This window comes from Lytechinus pictus, chromosome 3, assembly GCF_037042905.1.
Source record: "Lytechinus pictus isolate F3 Inbred chromosome 3, Lp3.0, whole genome shotgun sequence".
Taxonomy (NCBI): Eukaryota; Metazoa; Echinodermata; class Echinoidea; order Temnopleuroida; family Toxopneustidae; genus Lytechinus; species Lytechinus pictus.
In genome coordinates this window covers 66,999,585-67,027,401 of record NC_087247.1, presented here as the reverse complement: position 1 = coordinate 67,027,401, position 27,817 = coordinate 66,999,585, and the positions used below count along the sequence as shown (strand labels likewise).

The window sequence follows — 27,817 nt, the reverse complement described above, 5'->3', positions numbered from 1 at the left end:
CAGCTTTTCATTATGTGCAAAAATCCAAGGGGGTAAAATTATTGAAAAATGCCTGCTGTTACCTGCTCCTGAAACCATAAGCCATAGGATCAGTTTTCCCCAATGCATTTAAGCGTTGATACCGCAATTATTCCTCACAGGTGGATATTGTATGAATTAACACTATTTTCAAATGATGGGAGACGCCGTTTTGGAAGCCATCTGGGATTTTTGGGCAAAATGGACAACTGCATATCATAGTTAACAGTAAAAAAATATTACTTGACCCTTGAAAACATAGTATAGACACCACAATCATATCTTTCTGGAGGATTTTTGATAAATTTGTCCTTTGTTTTCAGTCACAGCAGTCAATTGAGATTTTATTTTTGGAAGCCATCTGGGATTTTTGGACATACTGGACCACTGGCTGTCCTTGTAACTTGTGTCAATATATTATTTGGTTCTATAAACCATGGTTTACACACCAAAATCATATCTGCCAGGCAGATATTAAATGAACAATGTCCATTAGTATGTAACAAAAGCCATTTTAGACTCCATCTTAACAAGCTGTCTTCGATTTTTGGACATACTGGACCACTGGCGATCCTGTTTTTCTTGTCCTAGTGTATTATTTGACCCTCTAAACAATAGTTTCGACACCACAATCATATCTCTCGGGTGGATTCTTAATGAAATATGTCAATTTTTCAGTAGCAGCAGTCAATTTAGACTCCATTTTTGGAAGCCATCTTGGATTTTTGGACATACTGGACGACTGGCGGTCCTTTTTACTTGTTCTGGTGTATTATTTGACCCTTTAAACCACAGTATAGACACTACAATCATATCTCTCAGGTGGATTTTTAATGAAGTATGTCCATTTTCAGTAACAGCAGTCAATTTAGACTCCATTTTGGAAGCCATCTTGGAATTTTGGACATACAGGACCACTGACTGTCCTTTGAACTTTCAAAATATATTATTTGACCCTTTAGACAATGGTTTTGACACCAAAATCATATATCCCAGGCAGATATCAAAATAATAAACTATGTCCATTTTCAGTAACAGCAATCAATTTAGACTCCATTTTTGGAAGCCATCTTGGATTTTATGACATACTGGACCAATGAATTCCTCTTAACCTGTCATAATGCATTATTAGACCCTTTAAACCATGCTTTAGACCCCAAAATATCATCTCCCAGGCAGATAATAGATAGACTATCTCAATTTAGACTCCATTTTTACAAGCCATCTTCAATTTTTATATCAATTTTTCAGTAACAGCAGTCAATTTAAACTCCATTTTTGGAAGAAATCTTGGATTTGTTGACATACTGGACCACTGACTGTCCATTTAACCTGTCCTAATGTATTATTTGACTCTTCAAACCATGGTTTAGACACTAAAATGATATCTCTCACGCGGATGTAAAATTAACTATGTCCCTTTGTAAGGAATAGCAGCCAATTCAGACTCCATTTTTGGAAACCGTCTTGGATTTTTGGACATATTGGACCACTGAAACTCCTTTTAACTTGTCCTAATGTATTATTTGACCCTTTAAACCATGGTTTAGATACCAAAATCATATATCTCAAGCAGATATTAAATGTACTATGTCCATTTGTAAGTAATAGCAACCATTTTAGACCTCATTTTTCGAAGCAATCTTGGATCTTTGGACATACTTGACCACTGACTGTCCTTGTAACTTGTCCAAATGTACTACTTGACCCTTAATACCACTGAATAGAAACAAAATTAAAGATACTAACATTAGTAATCGATGAATTGTGGGTTTTTAGGCTTTGGCGGCCATTTTAGATGCCATCTTGGATTTTTAGGTATACTGATCTGCCTATGTTCACTCTAACTTTTATCAACAGCTCTTTTTACACCTTTAAACCATGAAATATGCACCAAAATTGGATGTCTAGGGTGGATGATGAGTGGGTTATGTCCATTTTCTGTGAATGGCGGCCATTTTGGACGCCATCTTGGATTACGGAAAACCCTCAAGGAGGATATATGAGGACTTTTAATATGTTATTCTAGACATATTTCTGGACCTATCCTAAAAAAAATCAGCTTGTTACCAAAAATGTCCATGTTAAACCTAATGCTCTTGGCCTATAGCTAATATTGTTACTTCTGTATCACGTGGAGTCGGTGTATTATATAAGGTCAGATCATTTATTCCTTGCCAAACATTATTTACTGTATATAATTCTATCATACTGCCTTATATTTCATATTGTAATGTTGTATGGGCTTGTCAAAAAACAAAAATCAATTCTTTATTTCTTCTTCAGAAAAAAGCTGTTAGTATTTGTACAAATTCAGACTATCGAGCTCATTCAAATCCTTTGTTCCATAAGCTGAGAACCCTAACCATACATGACATTCATTACCTTCAAATTGCTCTTTTTATGTACAGATTCCAAATCCGCGAACTTCCAGACAACCTTTTAAAAATGTTCCGTTTCAATACACCTATTCATAACTACCCAACCCGAACCTCTACAAATATTCATTTAGAAAACCCAAGAACAGCTCTTGCCCATAGATCTATTCGACATACTGGCCCTGACATTTGGAATTCTCTTTCTATTTATATTCGTTAGTGCCCAACGAAAAATTTCTTTAAGAGGCAAGTTAAAAATTTCCTTCTTTCAAAATATAAAACACAAGGCTGATAATAATGTCATATATGTTGTATTACCATTGCATGGTTACATAATATACCACCACACATATGCAATTCTTTTTTGTTGTTGCTATTTATGATTATTATACAAACAAAATATCTCACCGAGTCTTCGTTATCAAAATATGATGTCTTGTATTTTATATATTGTTAGTACTCTCTTCATGTTTCTCTCTTTCTATTCAGTTCTCTCTTTCCCACTCTGTTTTTCACCCCTTACTCTATCTCCCGTGCTCTTCTTTTACCTCTTATTTGATGTTCGCATCATTGAATGTATTCTCTTAGCAAATGTATAATCTATGTATCATGTGTATGTAGTTTTTTCTTGGAACATCGTTCTCAAGCTCATAGAGCTTATGATGCTCAAATCATGTATATATATATATATATATAATATGAATGATTATACTAATATGAATATTATGTAATGTTGAAAATGATGTATATATGTATATGAATAAATCAATCAATGTTCAGTGATAATTGATTACTATTATGTCCAAGTTTCATGAATCAGATCCATAAACTTTCAAAGTTATGATGGTAATTCAACAGATACCCCCAATTTGGCCAAAGTTCATTGACCCTAAATGACCTTTGACCTTGGTCATGTGATGTGAAACTCAAGCAGGATGTTCAGTAATACTTGATTAATCTTATGGCCAAGTCATGAACTAGGTCCATATACTTTCTAAGTTATGCTGTCATTTCAAAAACTTAACCTTCGGTTAAGATTTGGTGTTGACCCGCCACCGCCGTCGCACTCTGCTATGCAGGTGAGACAAAAAAATAAAGTCTCATCATTCTTCATCAAATCCAACTACCCCCCCCTGACTTTCATACTTAGCTAAAAATAGAGAAAAAGAACTAGTCACAACAATTTGAAAGTTCATAGTGAAAAAAGAAAAGCTAAGCTGCATTTAATATGAAAAATTCAACTGTACAGTACTTTGTAACAAAATATCAGCCCGTCACAAAGTAAGACTTATTTCATTCATGAAGTAAAAGTATTAATACCACGTAACTTGAACAGTTACTATAATTTCAGTTAACATAATTGAGGATGCTCCCCTTTGATAAAGATACCTTCATAATAATAATATAAGAATATTCTTATAAATGGGAAAATACCAATGTGAGATTTCAAACAAATTGTTTCGAGATGTAAAAGAAAGAGAACACACAAAAAATGATTCATTTCATGATCTTGCACATAACTGGCCATTGTCATAACTCGATTCATTTTGTGAAGTCAAGTCTTCATGCTTAACAGCAAATTCCAAGAAAACATTCATTTTCATCAATTAATGAATGGAAAATCGGTCATGTGACCTGAAACTCGCATGAGATGTTCAGTGATACTTGATTACTCTTATGTCCAAGATTCATGACTTAGATCCATAAACTTTCAAAGTTATGATGGTAGTTCAACAGATACCTCCAACATGGCCAAAGTTCATTGACCTTTGTCATGTGACCTGAAATTCACTCAGGATGTTCAGTGATCCTTGATTACTCTCATGTCCAAGTTTAATGAACTAGACCAATAAACTTTCAAAGTTGTGATGGTAATTCAACAGATACCCCCAACATGGCCAAAGTTCATTGACCTGAAATTTGCACAAGATGTTTAGTGATACTTGATTACACTCATGTCCAAGTTTAATGAACTAGACCAATAAACTTTAAAATTAATGATGGTAATTTAACAAATACCCCAACTTGGCCAAAGTTCATTGACCTTAAATGACTTTTGACCTTGATCATGTGACCTGAAACTCGCACAGGATATTAAGTGATACTTGATTACTCTTATGTCCCAGTTTCATGAATCAGATACATAAACTTAAGTTATGATGGTAATTAAAAAGATACCCCCAACTTGGCCAAAGTTCATTGACCCTACATGACATTTGACCTTGGTCATGTGACCTGAAACTCGGGCAGGATGTTCAGTAATGCTTGATTAGCCTTATGGCCAAGTTTCATGAACTAGGTCCATATACTTTCTAAGTTATGCTGTCATTTCAAAAACTTAACCTTCGGTTAAGATTTGGTGTTGACGCCACCGTCGTCGTCGGAAAAGCGCCGCCTAAAAGTTTCGCTCTGCTATGCAATCGAGACAAAAATGAATATGTGGGACAATGTTAACATTTAAATATATCTTTAGATATAAATTTCAGCTTTCAGCTGCAACAATTGTTACTCAATGACAAATTTCACTGAAATACAAAGGCTATGCTTAATCCATTATTTAATGGTTGGAATTTACAGGTCAAGTCCACCCAGAAAATTTTTGATTTGAATCAAAAGAGAAAAATAATAAGCATAATTCTGAAAATTTCATCAAAATCGGATGTAAAATAACAAAGTTAGGACATTTTAAAGTTTCACTTAGTTTTTTCAAAACAGTTATATGCACAACTCAGTGATATGCAAATGAGAGACTCGATGTCCATCACTCACTATTTCTTTTGTTTTTTATTATTTGAATTATAACAATATTTCAATTTTTACAGAGTTGAAAATAATGTAAAACATGAACCATATAATGTTAAACAATGTTAATTCGACACATTCAGGCAGGAATAAAACTCGATTTCACATGACAAGGGGGAGAAAATCAGAATATTTCATACAATAGAATACAAAAGAAAAAGTGAGTGGGTGATGTCATCAGTCCCCTCATTTGCATACCGACCACGATGTGCATATAACTGTTGTGTGAAATTAAGATTAAAATTTCAAGATGTCATAATTTTCTTATTTAACATCCGACTTTGATGAAATTTTCAGTGTTATGCTTGCTTGATTTGTCTCTTTTTATTCAAATCAACTTTTTGTTGGGTTGAACTTGTCTTTTATACATGCATAACGCCAAAAAAAAGCACAAAAATATAGTCAAATATGACAGATACAGCTACTAATCCTCAGCCTTTTTTCAAACATAGATAAATCCTGAAATCTGAATGATTTTGTGTGATTCTAATGATGGAAAAGTCTGACATCAGTATGTGAGAGAGCTATGTTGTGTTCATTACATGCCTCAATGATAGCCTGGTCTGCTAACGCACCTTTAGGACTAGCAATATAGGACACACCACTCTGTAAAGATACAATATTCAAGGTTAGAAATGATAGTTAAGAGATAAACATTACAAGACTAAAATCAAAGATCTCCCATTCCACAATACACATCTTTTTTTTTTTTAATTCAAGAGAAACTTGAATAATTGTAATTGAAATAAACCCATTGCATGATATTTTATAATCTAACCTGGTTTGTCCATACTTCTATGAAGTGCTAAATGTCATCTTCATGATTCATTGAAAGAGAAAATCCATAAAAACCCATTGAAATTAATTTCATGCTAACATTATCCTTTTATTCTCATTCCAATATAAAATTATTTTCACTACTTGACTAAAATCATCTGTTAAAGATCAAGTCTACCCCAACAAAGAGTTGATTTGAATAAAAGGAGAAGAGTGTCGCTAAGGCAAGCACATAAAACACCCGCCTGTAATGCAGAAAATAAGGTTATCGGTCAAGCAAGAAAAGTGGAAGGTGGCGACTTCACCTTGACCTTCTGACCTCAAAATCAATATAATTGCTGGAATCTATGCTAGTATCATATACACCAAATTATATGAGCCTTGGTTAGGTTCAACTAAAGTTATTGCGTGAACAAGGACTTCAGAAGGGTAAAATGAAAATATGTCACTGTGATCTTGACCTTTTCAACCTTTTGACCTCAAAATCAATAGGCTTCCTAGGATTCATGCTAGTATCGTACACACCAAATTATATGAGCCTAGGTTAAGTTAAACTCCGGGGGGGGGGGCACTTACATTGACGAGTAGATACCATGCGCGACCAAAAAAACACATAAAAAGGATGTCTTCAAGATAGGGCACGTTACGTACGTAACGTAATAAGGGTGTCAACAACACTAAAATAATGAAAAAAGGGTATCTATTTTCGCTAGGAAAGCTACGTGTTTAGGGTCAAATTTGCAAGGGTGTAAAAAATTAAAACTATAATACATGTAATGATAAAGGATGTACTTTTTGCCCCAAGAGTCAACACTACGTGATTAGAGTACGATTTTGCGCGAGATGTGGCTGTACTATAAACCCAATAAGGTAAAGGTAAAACCAACGACGACAGTGACATAACAATAAAATATCGTACTTGTTTAGGGGGTCAATTCAGGGAATACTTGCCAAGAATATTGTTTTGTTTCCAATACTTGTTAAGGGTAGGGTTTCACATGCCAATACTTGTTAAGGGGTGCATTTTCAGAATATGAAAAATACGTGTTTAGGGTGCTTTTCGAGACCCCGTGGTCGCGCATGGTATCCACTCGTCAATGGAAGTGGCCCCCCTGGGGTTAAACTGAAGTTATTGCATTTACAAGGACTGCAAAAGGGTAAGATGAATATATGTCACTGTGACCTTGACCTTTGGACCTCAAAATCAATAGGATTCGTGTGATACATGCTAGTGTCATATACACCAAATTATATGAGCCTTGGTTGAGTCAAACTGAAGTTATCGCGTTTACAAGGAAAGTTAACGGACGGAGGGACATTGAGCGAGATACCATAATACGGCCCGTCTAGGACGGGACGGGACGTATAAAGATCCAACAAGCATAACACTGAAAATTGTATCAATATCAGTAAAATAAGAGTTATGACATTTAAACTTTTTCTTAATTTCACAAAACAGTTATATGCGCATTATGGTCGGTATGCAAATGAGACTTATCAATGATTAACAACTCACTATTTCTTTTGTATTTCATAATATGAAATATTCTAATTTTCTTCTCATTGTCAAGTAAAACAATAATTCCTCCCTGATCATGTGGGATTAGCATTGTTACTACTATATGGTTCAGTCAAGTCGGTCCTTATTGTCAAATAAGTAAAAAATTGAATTTTTGTATAATTCAAAAAGAAATAGTGAGTCAGGGTCATAATCGACTGTCTCATTTGCATGTCACCAAATTGTGCATATCACTATTTCGTGAAAAATCAGCAAAATTTTAAAATATCATAACTTTTTTTATTTACATCCGATTTTGATGAAATTTTCAGCATCATGCTAGTTTGATTTTTCTCTATTTATCCAAAACAACATTCTTCTCGGGTGGACTTGACCTTTAATATCTGATCGGATTGTATTAGGATTGAAGAGACCTGTAGTGATGATATTGGTGAACCAAGAATTGTTATTATGGCAGATTGCAATGGCAGGATAGGTAACGAGATCCCTTTTTGTGACAAAGGAGTAACTGCCAATGGTAGACGTCTTCTTGACTTCAGGGAAAGGATTACATATTTTGAATAGTACAAATCTTTGCTGTGGTAGATTTACATGGTTTCGTAACCACCTGAGCTGAGAAGTGCTATTGAATACATGCTATGTTCTGATAATGTTATTGACTGTGTTAAGAAAATGATTGTAGATGAGGAGAGATATATGAATTTTGGAAGTGACCATAATGTTCTCCTTTTGAAGTGTGTTTTTGGTAAGAATAATACAGCCACAGGCTCTAGCCACCATGAAGACTAGCTATTATGGAATATTAAGCCAGATCAAGATTGGAGTGTATTTCAGGATATGATTTCTCAAAATTTCTCTTTATGGGAGCATGACCAGATTAAAGACATTGATACACTTTGGCTTTCCTGGAAAAATATGGTTGTCAACGCAGCCACCAAAACAATAGGTTTGAGGAACAATACTAAGCTTCGCCACTGGTGGGATAAAGTCATTGATGAAAGTATTAAGGAACGAAAAAGGCCTGCCAGGCTCATAGGAAATGGTGTAAAGGTGACAGTTATGATAAGACTGTGGGTGAGCAACTGTTGACTGATCATCAAGTAAAACGTGCTCATGTTATACCAGTCATTAAAGATAAAATTATGCAAATGCAAATAGATAGATCTGTGAAGATTACTCAGGAGGGTGGTATCCATTCGTCTAAGTTTTGGCAAACTTTACGTGGTAAGAAAAACAAACATGAAGTTTATAGTTTAAAATATCCTGTTACTAATAAGATTATCTCAGATGACGCTAAGGTTAAATACTGTGTAATGCATTATTGGCATACCATAGGAAAAATGAATTGGGAGATTCTTGATACAAAGCAGAGTATTTTACAGAGAGGGTTGATCATAGTGTGAATTGTTTAGATCTTTGAACACAAATTATGATAAGGTTAATGAAAAAAAATTTTATGACATCAATCTTTCTCTTGATATGTTGGTCCACGCCATTAGTAGTGCCAAAAATAATAAAGCCCCTGGCACTGACGGAATAACTGAAAAATGGTGGTGCTAGCTTACATGAATCTTAGGATTATTGATGAGAATCATGTTCCACAGGAATGGAGTAAGGGTGTTATTGTACCAATTTTTAAACAAGTGGAACGCCTCTGGCAGTCTCGCCTGCATTACGCAATGCGATATAGCAGCAGTGCTTCCTTTGAAAATAGCTAATGAATATTATTCACAGAAGAAAACACTAATATGATAATAAAATATGTCCTTTGACCCAAAATGACCTTTGATCATGATCATGTGCAAAACAATCATTCATACTTGACTATCCTTATGTCGATGTTTCATGAGCTAGATCCATAAACTTGCTTAGTTATGATGCCAATTCAACACATACTCCCAACACGGCCAGAGTTCATTGACCTTTAAATGACCTTTGATCTTGGCCATGTTCCTGAAATGCACACAGGGTATTCAGGGATACATTGCTGCTCTTATGTCCAAGTTTCATGAACTAGATCCATATACTTTTAAAGTTATGACAATTCCACAAATACCCCCATTGCAGGGAATACATTTCTTTAATTTATAGAGTATACCAACATTCCTAGAAACAGAGGTTATTATATGATGTATATGTTTGTTCCAATTTAAATTTTCCTAAATGACACCAAAAAACTTTTTGTTGCTTTCTTTCAAAACGTACAATTTCTATAAGTATGTTATAATGTAAGTCATTTGTATGAGAATTACAGAATGTTCAAATAGTGAGGTCGAAAAATATAGTTTCTGTAAAAAGCTTATTAATCATATAGGAACAATGAAATCAAAACATACCTGACGAGCCCTGTCAATATTATCTCTGAATGGGAAGAAGGCATCCGAGCTTAAAGCAACTTCACTGAGCTGGGAGATCCAATACTTGCGCTCATCCTAAATAAAAAAAATATATGAAGGAAATGATTGAACGTCATTATCATTTACCTTTTCAATTATGTGCAATGCAAATCACAGCTATTCCTGATCAAAGACACTGGCTTACATTCAGTGATGAAAAGCTGTTCTGGAAATCAATACAGGGGCCCTTGAGGGTTGGGGCCCCCAGAAAACTCTCAATTTTTATAGGCGGGGTCGTTTGTGGAGAGAAATGTTCTCATTGACAAGAAATGACATTTTAGTCAGAAATACAAAACCAACCAGGAAACATTTCCCCTGTACCCATCACTGGCAATCCCACATTAAAGGTCAAATCCACCCAAGAAAAATGGAGACTCCAACAAGCATAACAAAGAAAATTTCATCAAAATTGGATGTAAAATAAGAAAGATATGCCATTTTTTATTTTCGCTTATTTTTCACGAAAGAGTTATATGCACAACTCAGTGATATGCAAATGAGAGAGTCGATGATGTCCATCTCTCTTTTTTTTTTTGAATTATACAATATTTCAATTTGTATAGATTTGACAATAATGACCAACTTGATTAAACTACAAAATGTTTAAGCAATGGTAATACAACAAATTTAGGGAGGAGTAAATCTTTATTTCACATGACAAAGATGACAATATAAGATATTTCATATTTTATATAATGAAATACAAAAGAAATAGTGAGTGGGTGATGTCATCAGTCCTGTCATATGCATACCAACCAGGATGTGCATATAACTGTTTTGCGAAATTTGAGCAAAACTTAAGAATAATAATAATAATCAACATTATTTGTATAGCGCTTATCAGAAAACATGTCTCTAAGCGCTTAGTAAAAAATAGAAAGAGAGAAGGAATTTCAGCCAAAAACTTAAGTAATTGTATAGTTCACAGTATATTGTTAGGGGTGGGCAAATGACAATTTTTTTTTCAAACGGGTGAATTCTATGGCCATTTTTGCCGCTGAGCACTAATCCGCCAACCATTTTGACCTCCAATGAGGTTTGATATTGGTTCCAGCCATTTTTTTGAAAAATGGCGGGAAAATTGCCTTTTTTGCCATATTTTTATATATAACGGGTGTGTATTTGTCTTTCTCTTTGTTTTTGAGGGTGCTGAGTTCAATTATCTCAATATATAAGTCATTGGAATTTATAGGCATGGTGAGAAATAGCTATTTCCCTCCATTTTTTTGAAAAATGACGGGAAAATGTTTTTTTTGCCATATTTTTTAAAACATTAAGCAGCATAAAAGGGGGGTGTGATATGTGGTTGAAATACATGCATATATCTGCGTAGTTCTCATGATAATTTGCTCCTTCATATCCCCACTCATAATACAAAGATAACTTTGGGAGATCGTGCTTTTGCCTGTGCAGCCCCAAAATTATGGAATGCTTTGCCGTACATGTAATAAGATCCTGTCCATCAGTAGAAACGTTCAAACTTAAACTAAAAACCTATCTGTTCAAATAATTCCCATACATTTCTTTACCCCCTTTTCTAATTTTGTTCTCAAGCATCTCACCAGCTCTTTATTGCAGCGCAGTAGAATATATGCACATAGTTTCTGCGCTATATAAATCAGTATATATTATTATTATTATATTATTACTTAAGACATTGAGGTACAGGCATGGTGATAAATGGTCAACATTGTAAGCAAAAATAAATGCAAATAGTGAATTTCATATGGTTAGTAAATTCATTATCATAGTTATGAACAAAACAAAAAAATCAAAGATTTAATAATCTGCAGACCAGCTGTTTTAATGAATTAATGTTGAAAGTACATAGGCCTATAGTTGATATAAATAATCTGAAAGCAGACCACATCACCATAACTGGACCTTCAAGTAAAAGGACATCCCTGACTACAGGTTATGTGGGAAATTTGAATCATAGTGGTCAAGATGGGGCTGATCGAAGCTTATGAGTTCAGGCTCGAGTGTTTTATAGCCATTCTTGCCAACTCCACAGTTGATGAATTGAAATCAGAAATAGAATTCTGGATGACAGATCGAGCTGCTGACTGCAAGTCCTTCAGGCCCTTGGAGTAGACCCTACAAAAATCCTAAAATGCTGCGCTCATATAATCTTGCGTATTGATCATGCAATAGATAAAGTGTTCAGGATGATAGAACAGAAGATTTGCATCCACCAGTTACTGGAGGTATCAGCAGGGGAGGGGATCTTTGTATCTCCAGGATTTTCAGTCGATACACTAGGGTTAATCGCAATCTCCAAGTTATTTTTCCTAGCCATGCTTAGCAATTAGTGTCCCTCTTGGATGGAAGATAACAATATTCAGTACCAAGGATTCAAAGGATTTGTAGCCAATAGATTCGGTAAATTGCAGAACTTGCTAAGGAGTACCTGTCATGGTGTGAATCCATCCAAGCTTTTTTCAATGCAGTTGTGGACACCAACAACTACAAAATTGTTCTTCCAGTGGCTACATTATTTCAGAATGAGTGGTTCACATGCTGTTGAGAAATTTACACAATGACAGGTTATCTTATCATCTTCCCGAGAACATGGCAAGAGATTCCTTGAGGAAAAACTAGACGGGTAAGAGAAAAGTATGGTGGACAAAGAGAAAAGAAACAGGATCTGGGAAAGATAGGCTGGTTGCTGCTGTGATTGAAGAAGTTATTAATACAGTGAAGAGCCAGATGTCCAAGACCAATTACTTTATTTTTTAAAAATCAGATGTTGACCACAATGATGGCATGATTTATGCTCCTTTTACCAACTTAGAGTGTGAGTCTGAATTTCAAAGCTAGAGCACAGATTCAAAGTTACTGGTGGAAGTTCTTCTGTCCAGACTCTGTCCGGAAAAAAATCTGCTGGCATCTGGTGGTCTTCTGGTACACCCTGAATTTGAAATTAAGAGTATAGAAGAAAGGAAGGAAAGGTGGAAGTGGGCTCCCTGTTCTGAAGAGGTGAACACAGTATAGAAGCTCCAAGCAGACTTTATTGCAACTGCTGAATCTGCACTGCATAAAGAATGAAGAGTTAAAGAAAAAGAAAGCTAGTAAAACTCTAACAATCTTAGAAAGATGCAATTACCATAATGGCCCACTGACTCTAAACAACTTAGACATGTTAGCAAATCTCAGAGAAAACAGCTTCAGAATGAAGTTGGCTATCTTTGTCTTACAGTAACTCCAGACATTTGTCAAATGAGGTGTGTGAAAGGAGCAGATGGCACGTACAAGATGGAAAAATGTTCTGTGGAGGAACTGAAAGTTTCGATAAGAAATGCACTAAGAGTACCAAAAGACTGAAAAAATGGATGCTCTGCTGCTGAATGCAAAAGTTCATATATTAATTGTCCTCATACACGTACATACATTAGTACACTCTGTGCTCAGACTCTACAGTTTCATTTCATTTTTCAAAATAATGTTTTCCCAAACTTTAACACAGAGTACCTGTAGGCAATCGTATTAGTCAAAAATTATATTTGAGTTTTATTATAGTGTTGAGATGCTCTTGTAAATCACTGCACCCAATACTGCATATTGGTCACAGATGCAAGAAGTACATTTTAACATCTATAATTCTGACTAAAGTTAAGGTGATATCTGACAAAATTTTTACTTTTTTTGGGGGGGGGGGTGGGCTTAAGTTTTGCTAAGCATTACCCCAAATTTAAAACAGAAATATATAAATCCTCAAAGCATCGATAACGAACAAGTAATTCATAAAATATTACTGATCTAGCCACCTGCTTTAAATGTCATTTTCTTTAATCTAGTGCTGATCATGAAAACATGCAATATAGGAGCCATAGTTGGACTACTTGTACTATTACGTTATGTACATTGTACACATTAACTATTTCAAAGCCACATACATGTATACCCCCCCCCCCTTGCCTGAAAATTTATGGGTTTTTGTCTAAAAAGACAATGAAATGATATCATCATATCTGAATCATCTATTTTTCAAATAAATAGCATGAACATATATATCAATTCATACAATAGGTACAGTTACATTTTTATGAACGCAAATAGTGATTTGTGACAATTCATCACCCCAAGATTTAAAAAAATGCTGATTTCCCCCCCAAAAAAACTTTACAAATGTTGGAACAGATTTGATTTTCGATTGGTGGATTCAGTGGCCATGAAAACATATATTTAGACATGTATCAAACTACAGTTGAATGAATAATTAAGGATTTATGTACAAAAATTGTGATTTGAGGACAATTTTTACCCAAAAATGCTGATTTTCACCTAAAAATGTCATTTGGAATGACCCAACTTATCTGATTCATGTATATTTGTGCTCAGTGACCATGAAAACATATAGTTAGATATGTTGCAAGCCTAATTTGTATAGATATTCAAGGATTTACAAGTGAAAACACTGATTAGATATTATGTCCAAAAATTGTGATTTGAGGGCAATTTATACCAAAAATAGCAAAAAATGCTGTTCACCCCCAAAACATAATTATGAATGACCCAAATTATCTGATTCATGTATTTGTGTGCTCAGTGAACATGAAAACATATAGTTAGACATGTAACAAATAACAGATGAATGAATAATTAAGGATTTATGTACAAAAATTGTGTTTTGAGGACAATTTTTACCCCAAAATGCTGATTTTCACCTAAAAATGTCATTTGGAATGACCCAACTTATCTTATTCATGTATATTTGTGCTCAGTGACCATGAAAACATATAGTTAGATATGTTGCAAGCCTAATTTGTATAGATATTCAAGGATTTACAAGTGAAAACACTGATTTTGGAGGAATTTGGCGGCCATTTTGAAAAATCGCTCGGAACCAATATCAGACGTATTCTAAAACAAAAATACTTATTAGATTTGTGTTCAGCAGCCAAATTGGCAACAGAAACCACTCGTTTGAAATTTAATTTTCCAAAAAAGGTTTTATTTGCCCACCCCTAATATTGTAGACAGTTGAGGGGCTTCAAATGTGAAGGGAAAGGTCATCTAACAAAAAAGTAGGTTTTTAACATGGATTTGAATTTCTCTGTTGAATCTGCTTGTTTTATACTTTGTGGTAGATTGTAGAGATGAGGGTATGCGGAATAAAAAAGATTGTGAACCCAAAGACTGGGTATTGGTGGCAGGAACTATTAAGAGTGATCTTGTTTCTTGAGCACAAGTTGCGGGAGGGTAAAGCCCCCATCACACTTATTCCGAATCAAGCAGAATTGGCCTGAATGAAAGGACAATTGTTTGACCACCAGTTGGTCATTTAAATCTACTTCGAACACCGTTCGAAAATATTCCTCGAATGTTTTGAACATGACCAAAACCTTTGGGACGGCCAAAAGAAATGACAAAAATATTACGAATGCACTCAGAATGCAGTCAGGATATTTAGATTGCCCCTAGAATGTCCAAGAACGTAGCACGAATTATCAATCTGACTCCATTGCTGTTCATTTTGACTAGTGTATGATGATACACCTGGTCAATTTACTGAATTTCAACTCCAGTTTGGTGAATTCATAAGTTCCTCCCAAAAATTTCTAGATTTTTTAAATATTTTTTTCTTTCCAGCTTCTGCTTGATTCCAGCTGATTCCGAATAAGTGTGATGGGGGCTTAAATATTCTGATATCAGCTGTTGAAGAAAGACTGGAGCTGATTTCTTCAAACATTGGAATGTCAGCAAGAGGATCTTAAAATCAATTCGTTCCCGGAACTTTAGCGTGTAAAGCTCCCTCAGCAGTGGAGTGACAGACTCGTGTGAACGATGATTAGCAATCAGTCTAGCGGCTGGATTTCGTACTCTCTGCAGTTTGTTAATTTGTGCATCAGGAAGACCATATAAAAGACTGTTGCACAACTCAATGCGAGACATGACTAGTGCCTGAACGAGTCTTTGGGTAGTCTATTTTTAGAGAAATGTTTGGATGCTACCAATTTCAAGCAATGTAAATGAGGCAGATCTGCATACATTGTTCACACGAGTCTTCAGAGACTCATGTGACCCTTAAGTTTCTGGCACATGGAGAACATTCTACATCATTAATCCACATTGTGCTGCACTCAACCCAGGTGAGGTGAATGGGTACCTGGCAGGAATTTATTCCTTGAAATGCCGAGCGCGTTAAAGCTGCTTGAGCTACAGCCAGGGTAATAATGTCCAAGTCCTTTGGAAGCGCATAGAGACGTTATTCATGTGTTATGCGCTATATAAGAACTGACTTATTATTATCATGAGTACCATCTAAACAAATATCACCACTTGGACTACAAGTTTGATGCCTGCTCACAAATTGTAAACATTCCGTTTTAGTTTCATTTAACTTCATTCCATTATGTATGGACCAATTCTTAATGTCTGTAAAACATGCACTGACTCTTTGTAGAGCCACATCATGATCGTCATTCTTTAACACAAAGTAAATTTGAGTGTCATCTGCATTAGTCATACATGATATGCCATCCTCTAATGGAGGCGAGAAGAGTGTAATTGCCAATTTATTGCGCAATTGCCGCGAAAATTTACACACGCATAGAGCCAGATGTTAACTACAAGACTGTATAGAAACATTTTCAAAAAATCAATTGCTTATATTTTTTTATTAATTATTCATACAAGTGTATGAAATTTGCCAAAATTTAGTTTTTTGCATGTGTATTAGCCTTTAACTAAATATATATAGCTAGTAGAATGCTAATATTTGGTGAACATGTAGATTTTTACATTTCTAACAAAAATCTACAAAAATAATTGATTTCTTATGTTATCTATTGTAAGTATTGTTTTTTTAATTCTTATGTATTTTTTGTTTTTTCAAACCTTTGTTTTTTTGATGAAATTTGTCAAGGACACTTTTGCAATCATAAATAACATAAAATAAATCCATCTAAACCAACAAAAGTAAAAATAATCACACATTTATGATTTTTAGTTGAAAAACACAATTTGCATTGACTTTGTACACGTAATCAAGTTTTCGAGCAATTTTAGGACCGACATGCGATTAGAAAAGATTGCATAATTTCGGAACTGCGTACCCGGGCGTCACAAATTTAGTCTCAAAAGATGCGCAAGACTTAAAAGTAAAAAGTCGGCAAGCGGCGCGATAAAAAAAATTTGAGCGGTGGCTTAGCTGCGAAACTTGTCGAGGGGGGGGGGTCAAATCGACCTTTTTTTGCGTATTGCGATATGGTTGTGTACAGAGATTAATATATTTTAGAGGTTTTTGGTAAAAAAAAGGTGAAATTATTCCCATGCGCTGCCCTTGTGCCCTCTCCAAAATCCCCTCTCTCATTTTCCCCACATGTTTTATACACAGCAGCGTGCTGATGTGCGATGGTTTACTTACTCAATGCTCGTCTGATCTTCCCCTTGTAGTATCTTTGGTTATATCAACAAATCTGACCCCGCTTTTTGCAATCCATCAGGCAGAATTCGAATACAGCCACGACACTACACTAGCAAAACCAAGTCCTAGTCTATCGTTAGACCCAACAGACTGAAATTATCTGGTCCAGCATCGATCCATGCATATTCTGATGGGTCTTGACTTGTGAAATATCAATGGGCAAAGGTCTATGTAACAGCTACACAAATTTGTGGTAGCATGAATGCAGATACCAGCCAACCATACTTTACCTCCGCACCTGCCAAATTATGCATGCACATTGTATGCGCGTATCGAGTACACCTTCCTAAGAGCAACACTCCCATGTGTTGCTGCCCTCTACATCCGTTGGGTTAAACATAGTCATGAGTTTGTCCTACTCCCTATTTTTTCATTATGTTTGTTTGCTAACCCTTTCTAAATAAAGTTATCATAAATCAAGTTTACCTCTGTCAGCATGGGTGGGGGATTCTCCAACATTCCTTCCCAGGTCTCTCGACTCATATCCTGCAAGGTGACATACATAATATATACAATTTATTTAATGATATCAAAGAAGACTCTTCTGACATAATTTCACTGATTTTAGTATGTTTATTTAGCAACAATGTCAAGTTTGAACATTTGAAAACATATCGAAAAGCAAATACACTCCATCACTTTTGTGAAAGTGAATGGAATGGAGAACGTACATAGAGAGCTCACAAACTTATTCATTTACGGATGTATGTCATAATTGTACAAAAGTGTGGTGTGTCATTTAAGCTATGATAGCAAGTGATAGAGCAGAAATGAAAAGAAATGCACTAACAAGGCATAAGCGATGTTGTGTCTCACCCACTTGTGAAAGTAACCAGAAATATTGTGATTTACGAGGGCACGCAACAGAATTGTATCAAAAGTTCATTGTAAAATAACTGGGATGGAATAACATTTGTCATAAGAGTCTTGCACATAAACTTTAATGATGATCTCAAAATTACCTTTGACCTTTACCATGTGACCTCTGAACACAATAACATGCAGGTCTCCTAAGTACAGCTACAACCCAGGTTTGGTTCAAAAGTGACTTACGGTTGCGGAGTTATGTCATAACAATGACCTTTGACCTTACCATGTGACCTCTGACTGCGCCATGATATGCAGGTCTCCTAAGTGCATCTACAACTAAGTTTTGGTGAAAAATGAATTACGGTTGCGGAGTTAAGTGTCATAAGAGTCTTGCACGTAAACTTTTATATTGACCTGAAAATGACCTTTGACCTAACCATGTGACCTCTGAATGCATCATGACATGCAGGTCTCCAAAAGTACATCTAAAACCCAAGTCTGTGTGAAAAGTGACTTACGGTTGCGGAGCTGTGTCATAAGAGTGTCTTGCACGTAAACTTTAACGTTGACCTGAAAACTACCTTTGACCTTACCATGTGACCTTCGACTACAGCATAACATGCAGGTTCTCTAAGTACATCTACCACCCAAGTTTGGTTGAAAAGTGACTTACAGTTGTGGAGTTATGTGTCAAAAGAGAGTCTTGCATGTAAACTTTAACGTTGACCTGAAAACAACCTTTGACCTTACCATGTGACCTCCAACTGCAGCATTATATGCAGGTCCTCTAAGTACATCTACCATCCAAGTTTGGTTGACAAGTGACAAAAGGTTGCGGAGTTATGTGTCATTATGATTGTGATTGATGGACGACATTTGGATCCCTTAGTCTCACCACTACCTCTGGTGGGTGAGACAACAAAAATGTTCACTGATGTGGAAATACAGCTGACAAGTTTAATTAGTTTTATTTTCAATAAATATTATATAGTAAAATTTCATGAATGAATAAAAAAGACAATTCATTCTGTTTTATGCACATAACCACTCTATAGATAATAAATGCAAAATACTCATTAATGTATCAATTACTGCATTTTTTTGTGCTTTTTTTCTTACCTCCCCTACAGTTCCATTCACATATACATCTATCACATTAGACATCTCAGCTCTCTTCACACCAGACTTGAACTTCATTGACTGAACATTGGGATGATGACGGAGCCACCTGAAGCACAAGAAATATTTACCAAAGAATATCAAAACAACATACTATAATGTCATATCCCCTAATCCACTAATATTAAACCAACATAGATCACCAAAGTGACAACACTAGGAACGATTTCTATAATACTTATTTAGGCAGATTTATACAAACACATTACAGTCCCACCTCTCTTATTTGGTCTCCCCTTAATATCTGGATCTCTCTATTATCCGGACGGACACTTGCCAAGATTTTTTTTCTTTTTCTTCCAATTCAATCTAGTACGTGGGGAAAATGAGATTTCAATCTAAAGTCAATCGTAACTCACTTTGGTCACATACATTTTCCAATATAGCCAACCTACAACATTATTTTCATGAAAATATCTCACCCAAACCACCGAAAGATCTTAGACAGGATAATTTTACAGTAAATCAGGGCGCAGCACAAACATTTCATCACATTATTTTTTATTTTCCAGGGGAAAAATCAACAAGTTTCGCTAGCTTTAGCTAAGCACTAGGCCTCAATACGGACAGCACCATCTATCATGTTTGAGCCTACAGTCAGTATAACAATGGATGACATTGCGAAGCTGCGATACCCACCACGATGATCCAATTTTAGAACTTAGTTCCGAGTTATTCTCTTTCTTTCGAGGTATGCTCGATGTATCCCTAAATCATTTTAGCAGGTAAATTATCCAAGAGTTTTGGCCATCAATAAATTTCATTTCCGTAAATATACCGCCTATAATTTGCACTAACACTGCAGTGAATACTGTCTGTACGCCCACTACAATATATTACGTGTAGCTACCGCCATTTGGGAAGCAGCTGCGTGTATTTAATATTGGGTCTCCCAGATCCGGATAAATCCCTTATCCGGATTAGTGCTGGTACCAACGTGTCCGGATAAGAGAGGTCGGACTGAATATGAATTAATGTAATCTCTTATTAAAAGACATGAATAATGTTACCAGTTGTTGGCCTTGTCTCCTGCAAGTCTTGTGCAATGTATACGGGATTGCTGTCCTGCTCCTGTGCCAATAACCTGGCCATTCTTAGCATAGCAGATAGAATTAGATTGGATGTATTTCACTGCTACTGTGGCAACAATCAGGTCACGAAGAGCGCTCTCACTCAACTGTAAATACAAATGATACAAGCCTTAGAAAGAAAATATAACATTCTTATTGTGTACATCAATTTGATTGTCCAGGGGGACATTGCAGCAAGGGCTGCAATCAAACTAAACTATAAAAAGCAAATGTAATATTATTTCAACCAATCAAAAGCTTGCAATAGGGACTTGCACTTTTTTTTCATGCTCCTGCTCTGATAATATTATACAAATAGCGAATAGGCATGAGTGTGATGGTGCGAGATTTCGCATGAGGTGAAAGAAAGATGCTCTATTCAACGAGGTGTTAGCCGAGTTGAATGGAGCGTCTTTGTCTTTCACCTAATGCGAAATCTCGCACCATTGCACGAATAAGAATATTCACTATTTGTGTTGTACAATGCCTCAAAATTTAGCGAAAATACGAAAAAACAAGAGTTTTTCCCTGCAGCAATCTATGAAAAGGGGTCAAAAAATTGAAAACGAAAACAAAAGTCCCACAAGCGCACATGACCTTGGGCAGCATTGCACATTTAGCCAGCAGGCTTTTGACGTATTGCACCTTCATTTTTACTGAGCGCAATGAATAAAATCGTATTGTGACATCACCTCCTAGAGCCGTGCAACAGTACATTTTGGATGGTACGTCTTTTGTGCAACGGTACGAATGTTTGACATTCAGCCTCCCATTTGCTTGCGCAAAACAAGCTAAGAAGGCGTTGTACAAAAAAAGATGTCTCTCCCTTTCCTTGACCCATTGCATACAGGAGAGATTTACAGCAATAATATCATAAAATTTGTATGAAAAGTAAATACCAAGTTAACAGTAATGCAGTCACATTTTGTATTTAGTTTTCTGCAAGAGTCATGAGTAAAAAAAAAAAAAAAAAAAATATTCGCAACTAAGTTTTGACATTGAAGTCTCTTGCCCATCTATGCACAAACTACTCACATCATATTAGGTGTCAAACTGAAAAAAAAGAAAGAATTATATGATGGTGTAAATGAAAGACCATAAACCACTCACCTATGTTCGGAAAATAACATGGAATTTGCGTTTCCTTTTAGTTGGATGCATTGTAGAACACAGGAATACTTACCCTGGACATCAATTCATTAACCTTATCTTAAGACATTCAGATAATCTATTAATACATCAAATAGGTAAAAAAAAAAAACAATAAAAAACAACTGACTTTTGGACTACATACCACATTCTTCTCTGTAACTACATTATTGAACATTTCCTTGGTGATGTCTGCATTATTCCTCAGTTGAGTCATCTGCATACCAAACAATGTCCGGGTTTCCATGGCATCAGGTTCATAGGTGGGGTCAATCTGAAAATTATTTCAAAATTTTTCATTCTCTCGGTATGTGATCGACTGAGCATCAACAAATATCCCTTTAATGCATCAATATAATGTTTTGTGACTCACTGCTCTTCATTAAACAATTTGTTCCAAGGCTTTTTTAAATTGATGGTAGACAAGCCTTGAAATAAGCACCTGTGAGCCGGGGGCAATTTTTAAAAAAAATTGCCCCCCGGCTTTTTACAGGAACCGGGGGCAATTTAAAAAAATATATATAACGGTGAACCACACCGCAAATTTGTTTATAGTAAGCGCAGCTCCTGCAATTTTTTAATTAGTACATGAATAGCATATGCTAAGTATTAGGCTTATTCAAACATTTAAGAAATCAGATTTAAATGTTTAAGTGTGTTTTGACACCCTCACTCCACATCCCCTTTACAACCACACACACATAGACTTATTTATTTTTCATCTTTAATGAACCATGATCAATGAACCCCCCCAAAAAAAAAAATCTAAATAAATGAATAAAATAAAAATATAATAAAAGAGAGAGATGAAGAGAGAATTCAGATCAAATAATAAATTTAGAAAAAAAAAAATTTAAGGTTTTTTTCATGGTTAGAATCACGGGTGTGGGTGAGTGTTTGTGTGTGATTGTGACTGTAAGGTGCACTCGGATTGCATATAAATTATGTTAAAGAAATGAAATCAATATCTAACTCAGTCTATTCAAATTCCAGCACATAGCCACAGGCTATGTACATGTATTGTAGGTTCATGTACCTTAAGTTTTTCACAAGTTATTTGAAAACGCAGATCTCCACAGAAAATGCCTTTCATTCTGGGAGTCTAAATTCGGTGAAAATGTATTCATTAATAACTTAAATATTCATCACAATGAAGAAATCATAAAGTTTTTTGACAATTTTCAAAATTAACATGAAATCTAAACTCTATCTGAAACGGAAAATCACCATCACTTAGGCCATTACTGATAGAATTCTCATCCAGAGCTCTGGCAGAGAACATGAGCTCAAACTGGCTAGCTAACACCACACTCAAGTGCACGGCGTCCTCCTATTTTTTTTTATAGATGGAGCCTTGTTTGATGATTTATTGTCTGATATTCACCCCTCTCCAAGAAAGAAATTAAAAAGCTACAATTCACAACTATAAGCTAAGTGATTTTGGATTATTAAGGCTCCGTTTTGACAAGCAAAGTCGGCGACTGTGAGGATAAAAGACTCGCACATTGTATGTGCTGTGAACAGGGATTTATCTCCTGTGCAATTCGAATTACTATATCGCAGAATTGTGATATCCCAACTGGAAATGTGTGCATTAGAAATTGCACATCGTGAAGTATGGAAAAACCGCTACCGGAAGCACGCGCGCACATGTATTACAGAAAAAAAAAGATGGACGTAGCTCACTTTTTATGGTACAGAAAAAAAGACGCACTTGGCAATTTTAAACTGTTTAAATCATAAATTGAAAGTTACTTGATTTTGGCTTTTCAGATATTTAAATTACATGTATGATATGGCTTCACTGCTCACTCATGGCGGGCGCAATTACCTGGAAAATATTTGCACCCGGTCGTCAAAATTTTGATGATTTTGGGGCTTTATGGGCGCAATTGATGGCTTTATGAGCGCGAATTTGCGCTCAGCGCCCGCTTATTTCAAGGCTTGATGGTAGAATATCCTGGAAGTACTGTTCAGATCTTTTTAGATAATGCTTTCAAGTGAGGTGAAATAGAAGAACTTCCTGTAAGTGCAATAGTGAATCTATTGAATGATACAATGATGATAGCATTGGCTATTACCTTGAGCACACAGTATTTTCCTCCTTTCTTCTTAGCTAGTACAGCTAGAGCCTCGGGTTCATATCCTGGTGCAATGATACCATCAGAAACCTGAATGTGATGAAAACAGAAACAGATGGAAACTGAAGATTTACCAACATCATGAACTTTCATAATCAGTTCTTCTGTTGATCATATCATCCTAATATCCCAATTTTAACAGAAATGGGGAGAAATTGATGGCAGGACCCAAGAAGTCATGTAGGCTCTGCCATTCTCTATTGAACTCGTGAAGTTTCTTTGCCACCCCCCGACAAAAAAGAAACCAAACAACAACAAGTGGAATGCCTCTGGCCGTCTCACCTGCATCACGCGATTCAATATAGCAGCAGTGCTGATTTTGAAAACTACTATAACTCGCACAAGATGTTCAGTGATACTTGGTTACTCTTATTTCCATGTTTTATGAACTAGACCAATACACTTATAGAGATATGATGGCAATTCAACAAATACCCCCAACGTGGCCAAAGTTCTTTGACCTTACATGACCTTTGACCTTGATCATGTGACCTGAAACTCGCACAGGATGTTCAGTGATACTTGATTACTATTATGTCCAAGTTTTATGAACTAGACCAACACACTTTCAAATTTATGGCTGTAATTCAACAAATACCCCAATTTGGCCAAAGTTCATTGACCCTAAATGACATTTGACCTTGATCATATGACCTGAAACTTGCACAGGATGTTTAGTAATACTTGATTACTATTATGTCCAAGTTTCATGAATCAGATCCATAAACTTTCAAAGTTATGATGGTAATTCAACAGATACCCCCAATTTGGCCAAAGTTCATTGAACCTAAATGACCTTTGACCTTGGTCATGTGATGTGAAACTCATGCAGGATGTTCAGTGATACTTGATTAACCTTATGTATAAGTTTCATGAACTAGGTCCATATATTTTCTAAGTTATGATGACATTTCAAAAACTTAACCTTAGGTTAAGATTTTGATGTTGATTCCCCCAACATGGTCTAAGTTCATTGACCCTAAATGATCTTTGACCTTGGTCATGTGACATGAAACTCAGGCAGGATGTTCAGTAATACTTGATTAACCTTATGGCCAAGTTTCATGAACTAGGTCCATATACTTTCTAAGTTATGCTGTCATTTCAAAAACTTAACCTCAGGTTAAGATTTGGTGTTGACGCCGCCGTCGCCGTCGCCGCCGCCGTCGGAAAAGCGGCGCCTATAGTCTCACTCTGCTATGCAGGTGAGACAAAAACAAACAAAAAAGAAAAGAAAAACAAGCTTTTGTTCATCATTAAAATGGAATGCGACAGAATTTCATTTTTTTTTCATGAAGACCATCCGAACCAGATCCCCACAGTTACAGTTACCTGAACAAAAGAGATCTGTTATGAGAGGAAATACTTTCACAATGGCTATACTTACCTCTCTAGAGATGATCTTAGCTGTTGGCAGATCACATATATCAGAAAGGGCAACAAAATCACCAAAAGATGACATCCTGTCTGCACCTATTATCAAATACAAAATGTCACAAGCCAATATTAAACTAAAGTTATATCTTAAATCTAAAGATGGATATACAGTTAAACGAGTAACATCTTTTATCTGAAGATTGATGTACAGCTCTCTAGATAATATCTAGCAGAGAATCTTACCTCTTGCCCTAGCATATGCAGTAGCTAATGGAGTAAGTGAGTCTTTCATGTCATCCACCATAGAAACCTTTGCTTCCTCATTAGACAACGGAACTCCTACAGCAGCACCTGCAAAAAAGAACCTTTTTATCTTTATCTGAATTCAATGGAATATTGAAGATCAATTTGATGATTATTTGCTCTACTGGCTTTTCAGCGGACTGTTAATTCAGACATGTTTCAAGTATGGTACACTAATACATTTTACTTATGGAATTCATACTAAATTCACACCTTCAAAAAGTTTCATGGTGAAAAAAATGGGTCACATTCCATTTCATTGTCCCATACCCAGGATACTATCAATTAAAATTGAACAGATTTCTTATAATAGGCAACATCATTCTCCCCATCAGAGGAAAAGACAACATGAGGCCGATCTCCTAATGTTCAGATAATTTGTTTCAAAAGAAACAACTAATTTTACCAATAATATAATTTATCTAGCTGTCCTAGCAAACCTTAATCAACACTCAACTGACATAAAGCGTTCTAAGGAAGCTACCATTCATTTGAAAAATGAGTGTCAATGGTACAATTAAAGCAGCATGCTCTCAGTGATAGATAGCCTTGTTTGAATTTTGATTATAAGGAATCCTTCTGAGAATTTTAAATGAGACAATGAGGTGTTTCAACTTTACCTGCTGGACTGACATGCTTAAAAGAGGAGGCAGCAGGGAGACCAAGGGCAGCTTTGAGTTCTTTGACTAACTGCCAAGCATTGAAGGCATCACACAGATTTATAAATCCTGGTGATCCATTAATGACCTCTACTGGTAGCTTTGAGAGGTATGTAGACAGTTGAGCTGGTTTCTGATGAGGATTGGTACCATAGCGTAGGGTAAGGTTGGATCGACCTTCACTGTACTGCTGTCTGAAGTAGTTGGAGATGGACATGTCATAGGTGGCTGTGTGATTGAAAGCCTGTGATTAACAAAGAAGTGTGATAAAGTTGAGCGCCTCTGGCAGTCTCGCCTGCATTACGTGATCCAATATCTTTGAAAACAAATATAAAATAATCATTTACAAAAAACACCATTCATATGATGATAAAATACTATGTTCATCGACCCTAAATGACATTTGAGTATTTGACCCTGATCGTGAGACCGAAGACTTGTGCAAGATGATCAGTGAAACTTGATTACCCTTAACTAATGCCTTAAGTTTTCCGCTTTGCGGATTTTCCGCCGAAATCGCGGAAACCGGGGTAGAAAGCGAAAAACACAGTTTTGAAAAAAAACAGTGAATTCGGTGAGAAATCTTAGTTTTAAGGTATAAAAAAATTGGTTCCAAGAGCATCCTAATTGATAAAACAGTCTATAAAATCCAGTCTAGGAATTGCACAAATTAAGCTCTGTGAAACCAGCCTACCGTTCGCGATCGCACACCTTACCAGATTTGACCCACAATAAATTTATAAGTACCGGGTACAACACTACGTACTACTTACGCAATGCAGCTATCCCAGCAGCCTTTTGTGCGCGATTCGTTCTAGAAATTTCCATGCATAGCGAAAGCAATATTCACGTGCACATCACGCTACTACGGTGATGGAACGGTTGTTCGCCCGTACTAGTAGCATGTATGCATCAACGAACGTAGAGGGCAGCAACAACACTTGCACTGAAGCGTGTTGCTGCCCTCTACGTTTGTTGGTATGCATGTTCAATCATGCAATATGCACATGTTTGTACTGTGATGTAATGTTGTAATCCGCACCCGTTGCGGTACGGGTTAACCTGTCGGTATGCCCCCGATCGCGGGTTGCGGGCCGGGCCGGGCCGAGTTCATTCTCAAACCCGCAGATCGTCATACGAAAAAAAGGGAGAAGTAACGCCGCATAATAAAAACATTAACAATGAAAATTGAGTTAGGATCATGTGCTTCTTACGTGGCGGATTCAAATACCTCTCTCTTGACCGATCGATCGAGAGAGATAAAAAATAAATAAAAGCCTAGCTAAGCTAGCTAAGCACTAGTAACACGAGCTGTTTACGTAAGTTCATGGGTGCCCTCGTGCACGTTTGTATTAGTTTACAAAGAATTGGAAGAAATACAAAAACAGAAGGAAGTAATATGGAGATATACAAGAAAAAGTTGACTATCATTATTCTGGTATTTATTTCAATTTTGATTACTTTATAGACGAGGTCCCATAGAATTGAATATTGTACTTATGATTGTTGTGAGTCGCCGTGTCGACCGACCTGGACTGAAAAACAACATTGCCGATCTTTGCTGGGCAGCCTGGGCTAGCTAGCGCGCGCTGAGCTGCAGCTCCAATCAGAGGAGTTAATTGCGTAATGCTTTCAATTTCGAGATCAGAGCGGACCCATTTCGTGGTACAGTCACCCAAAAAAACATTTTCTCTCCGGAATAAAAGGCGAATTTGCATATTGTAAGTAAATTCACTCTAGGCTAGGTTAGTAGTTGGCATATATTTTCCTGATTTGAGCCTGTATAGTGATTTTTCAAAGATAAATTGAC

The 27,817-nt window shown here is 36.0% G+C and overlaps 1 protein-coding gene across 2 annotated transcripts in view; it reads right to left on the bottom strand.

Moving 5' to 3' along the window:
- Window positions 1–3,587: 3,587 nt before the first annotated feature.
- Window positions 3,588–27,817, bottom strand: part of LOC129255397 (bifunctional purine biosynthesis protein ATIC-like) — a 56,745-nt gene continuing 32,515 nt past the window's right edge. The window contains exons 8-18 of one of the 2 annotated variants that reach the window (XR_010293150.1): window positions 25,969–26,251; window positions 25,289–25,396; window positions 25,056–25,141; window positions 23,609–23,698; window positions 21,673–21,801; window positions 20,319–20,485; window positions 19,249–19,357; window positions 17,746–17,805; window positions 9,831–9,926; window positions 4,601–5,804; window positions 3,588–4,440 (exon numbers count right to left, since the gene is read on the bottom strand). Coding sequence is in view for 1 of the 2 variants with exons in the window: in XM_064097615.1 (XP_063953685.1) it covers window positions 5,685–5,804; window positions 9,831–9,926; window positions 17,746–17,805; window positions 19,249–19,357; window positions 20,319–20,485; window positions 21,673–21,801; window positions 23,609–23,698; window positions 25,056–25,141; window positions 25,289–25,396; window positions 25,969–26,251 (1,248 nt within the window). In the remaining variant the exon portion in view is untranslated. Of the gene's footprint in view, window positions 5,805–9,830; window positions 9,927–17,745; window positions 17,806–19,248; window positions 19,358–20,318; window positions 20,486–21,672; window positions 21,802–23,608; window positions 23,699–25,055; window positions 25,142–25,288; window positions 25,397–25,968; window positions 26,252–27,817 lie in introns of both variants that reach the window. The other variant, XM_064097615.1, reaches the window with a different exon arrangement.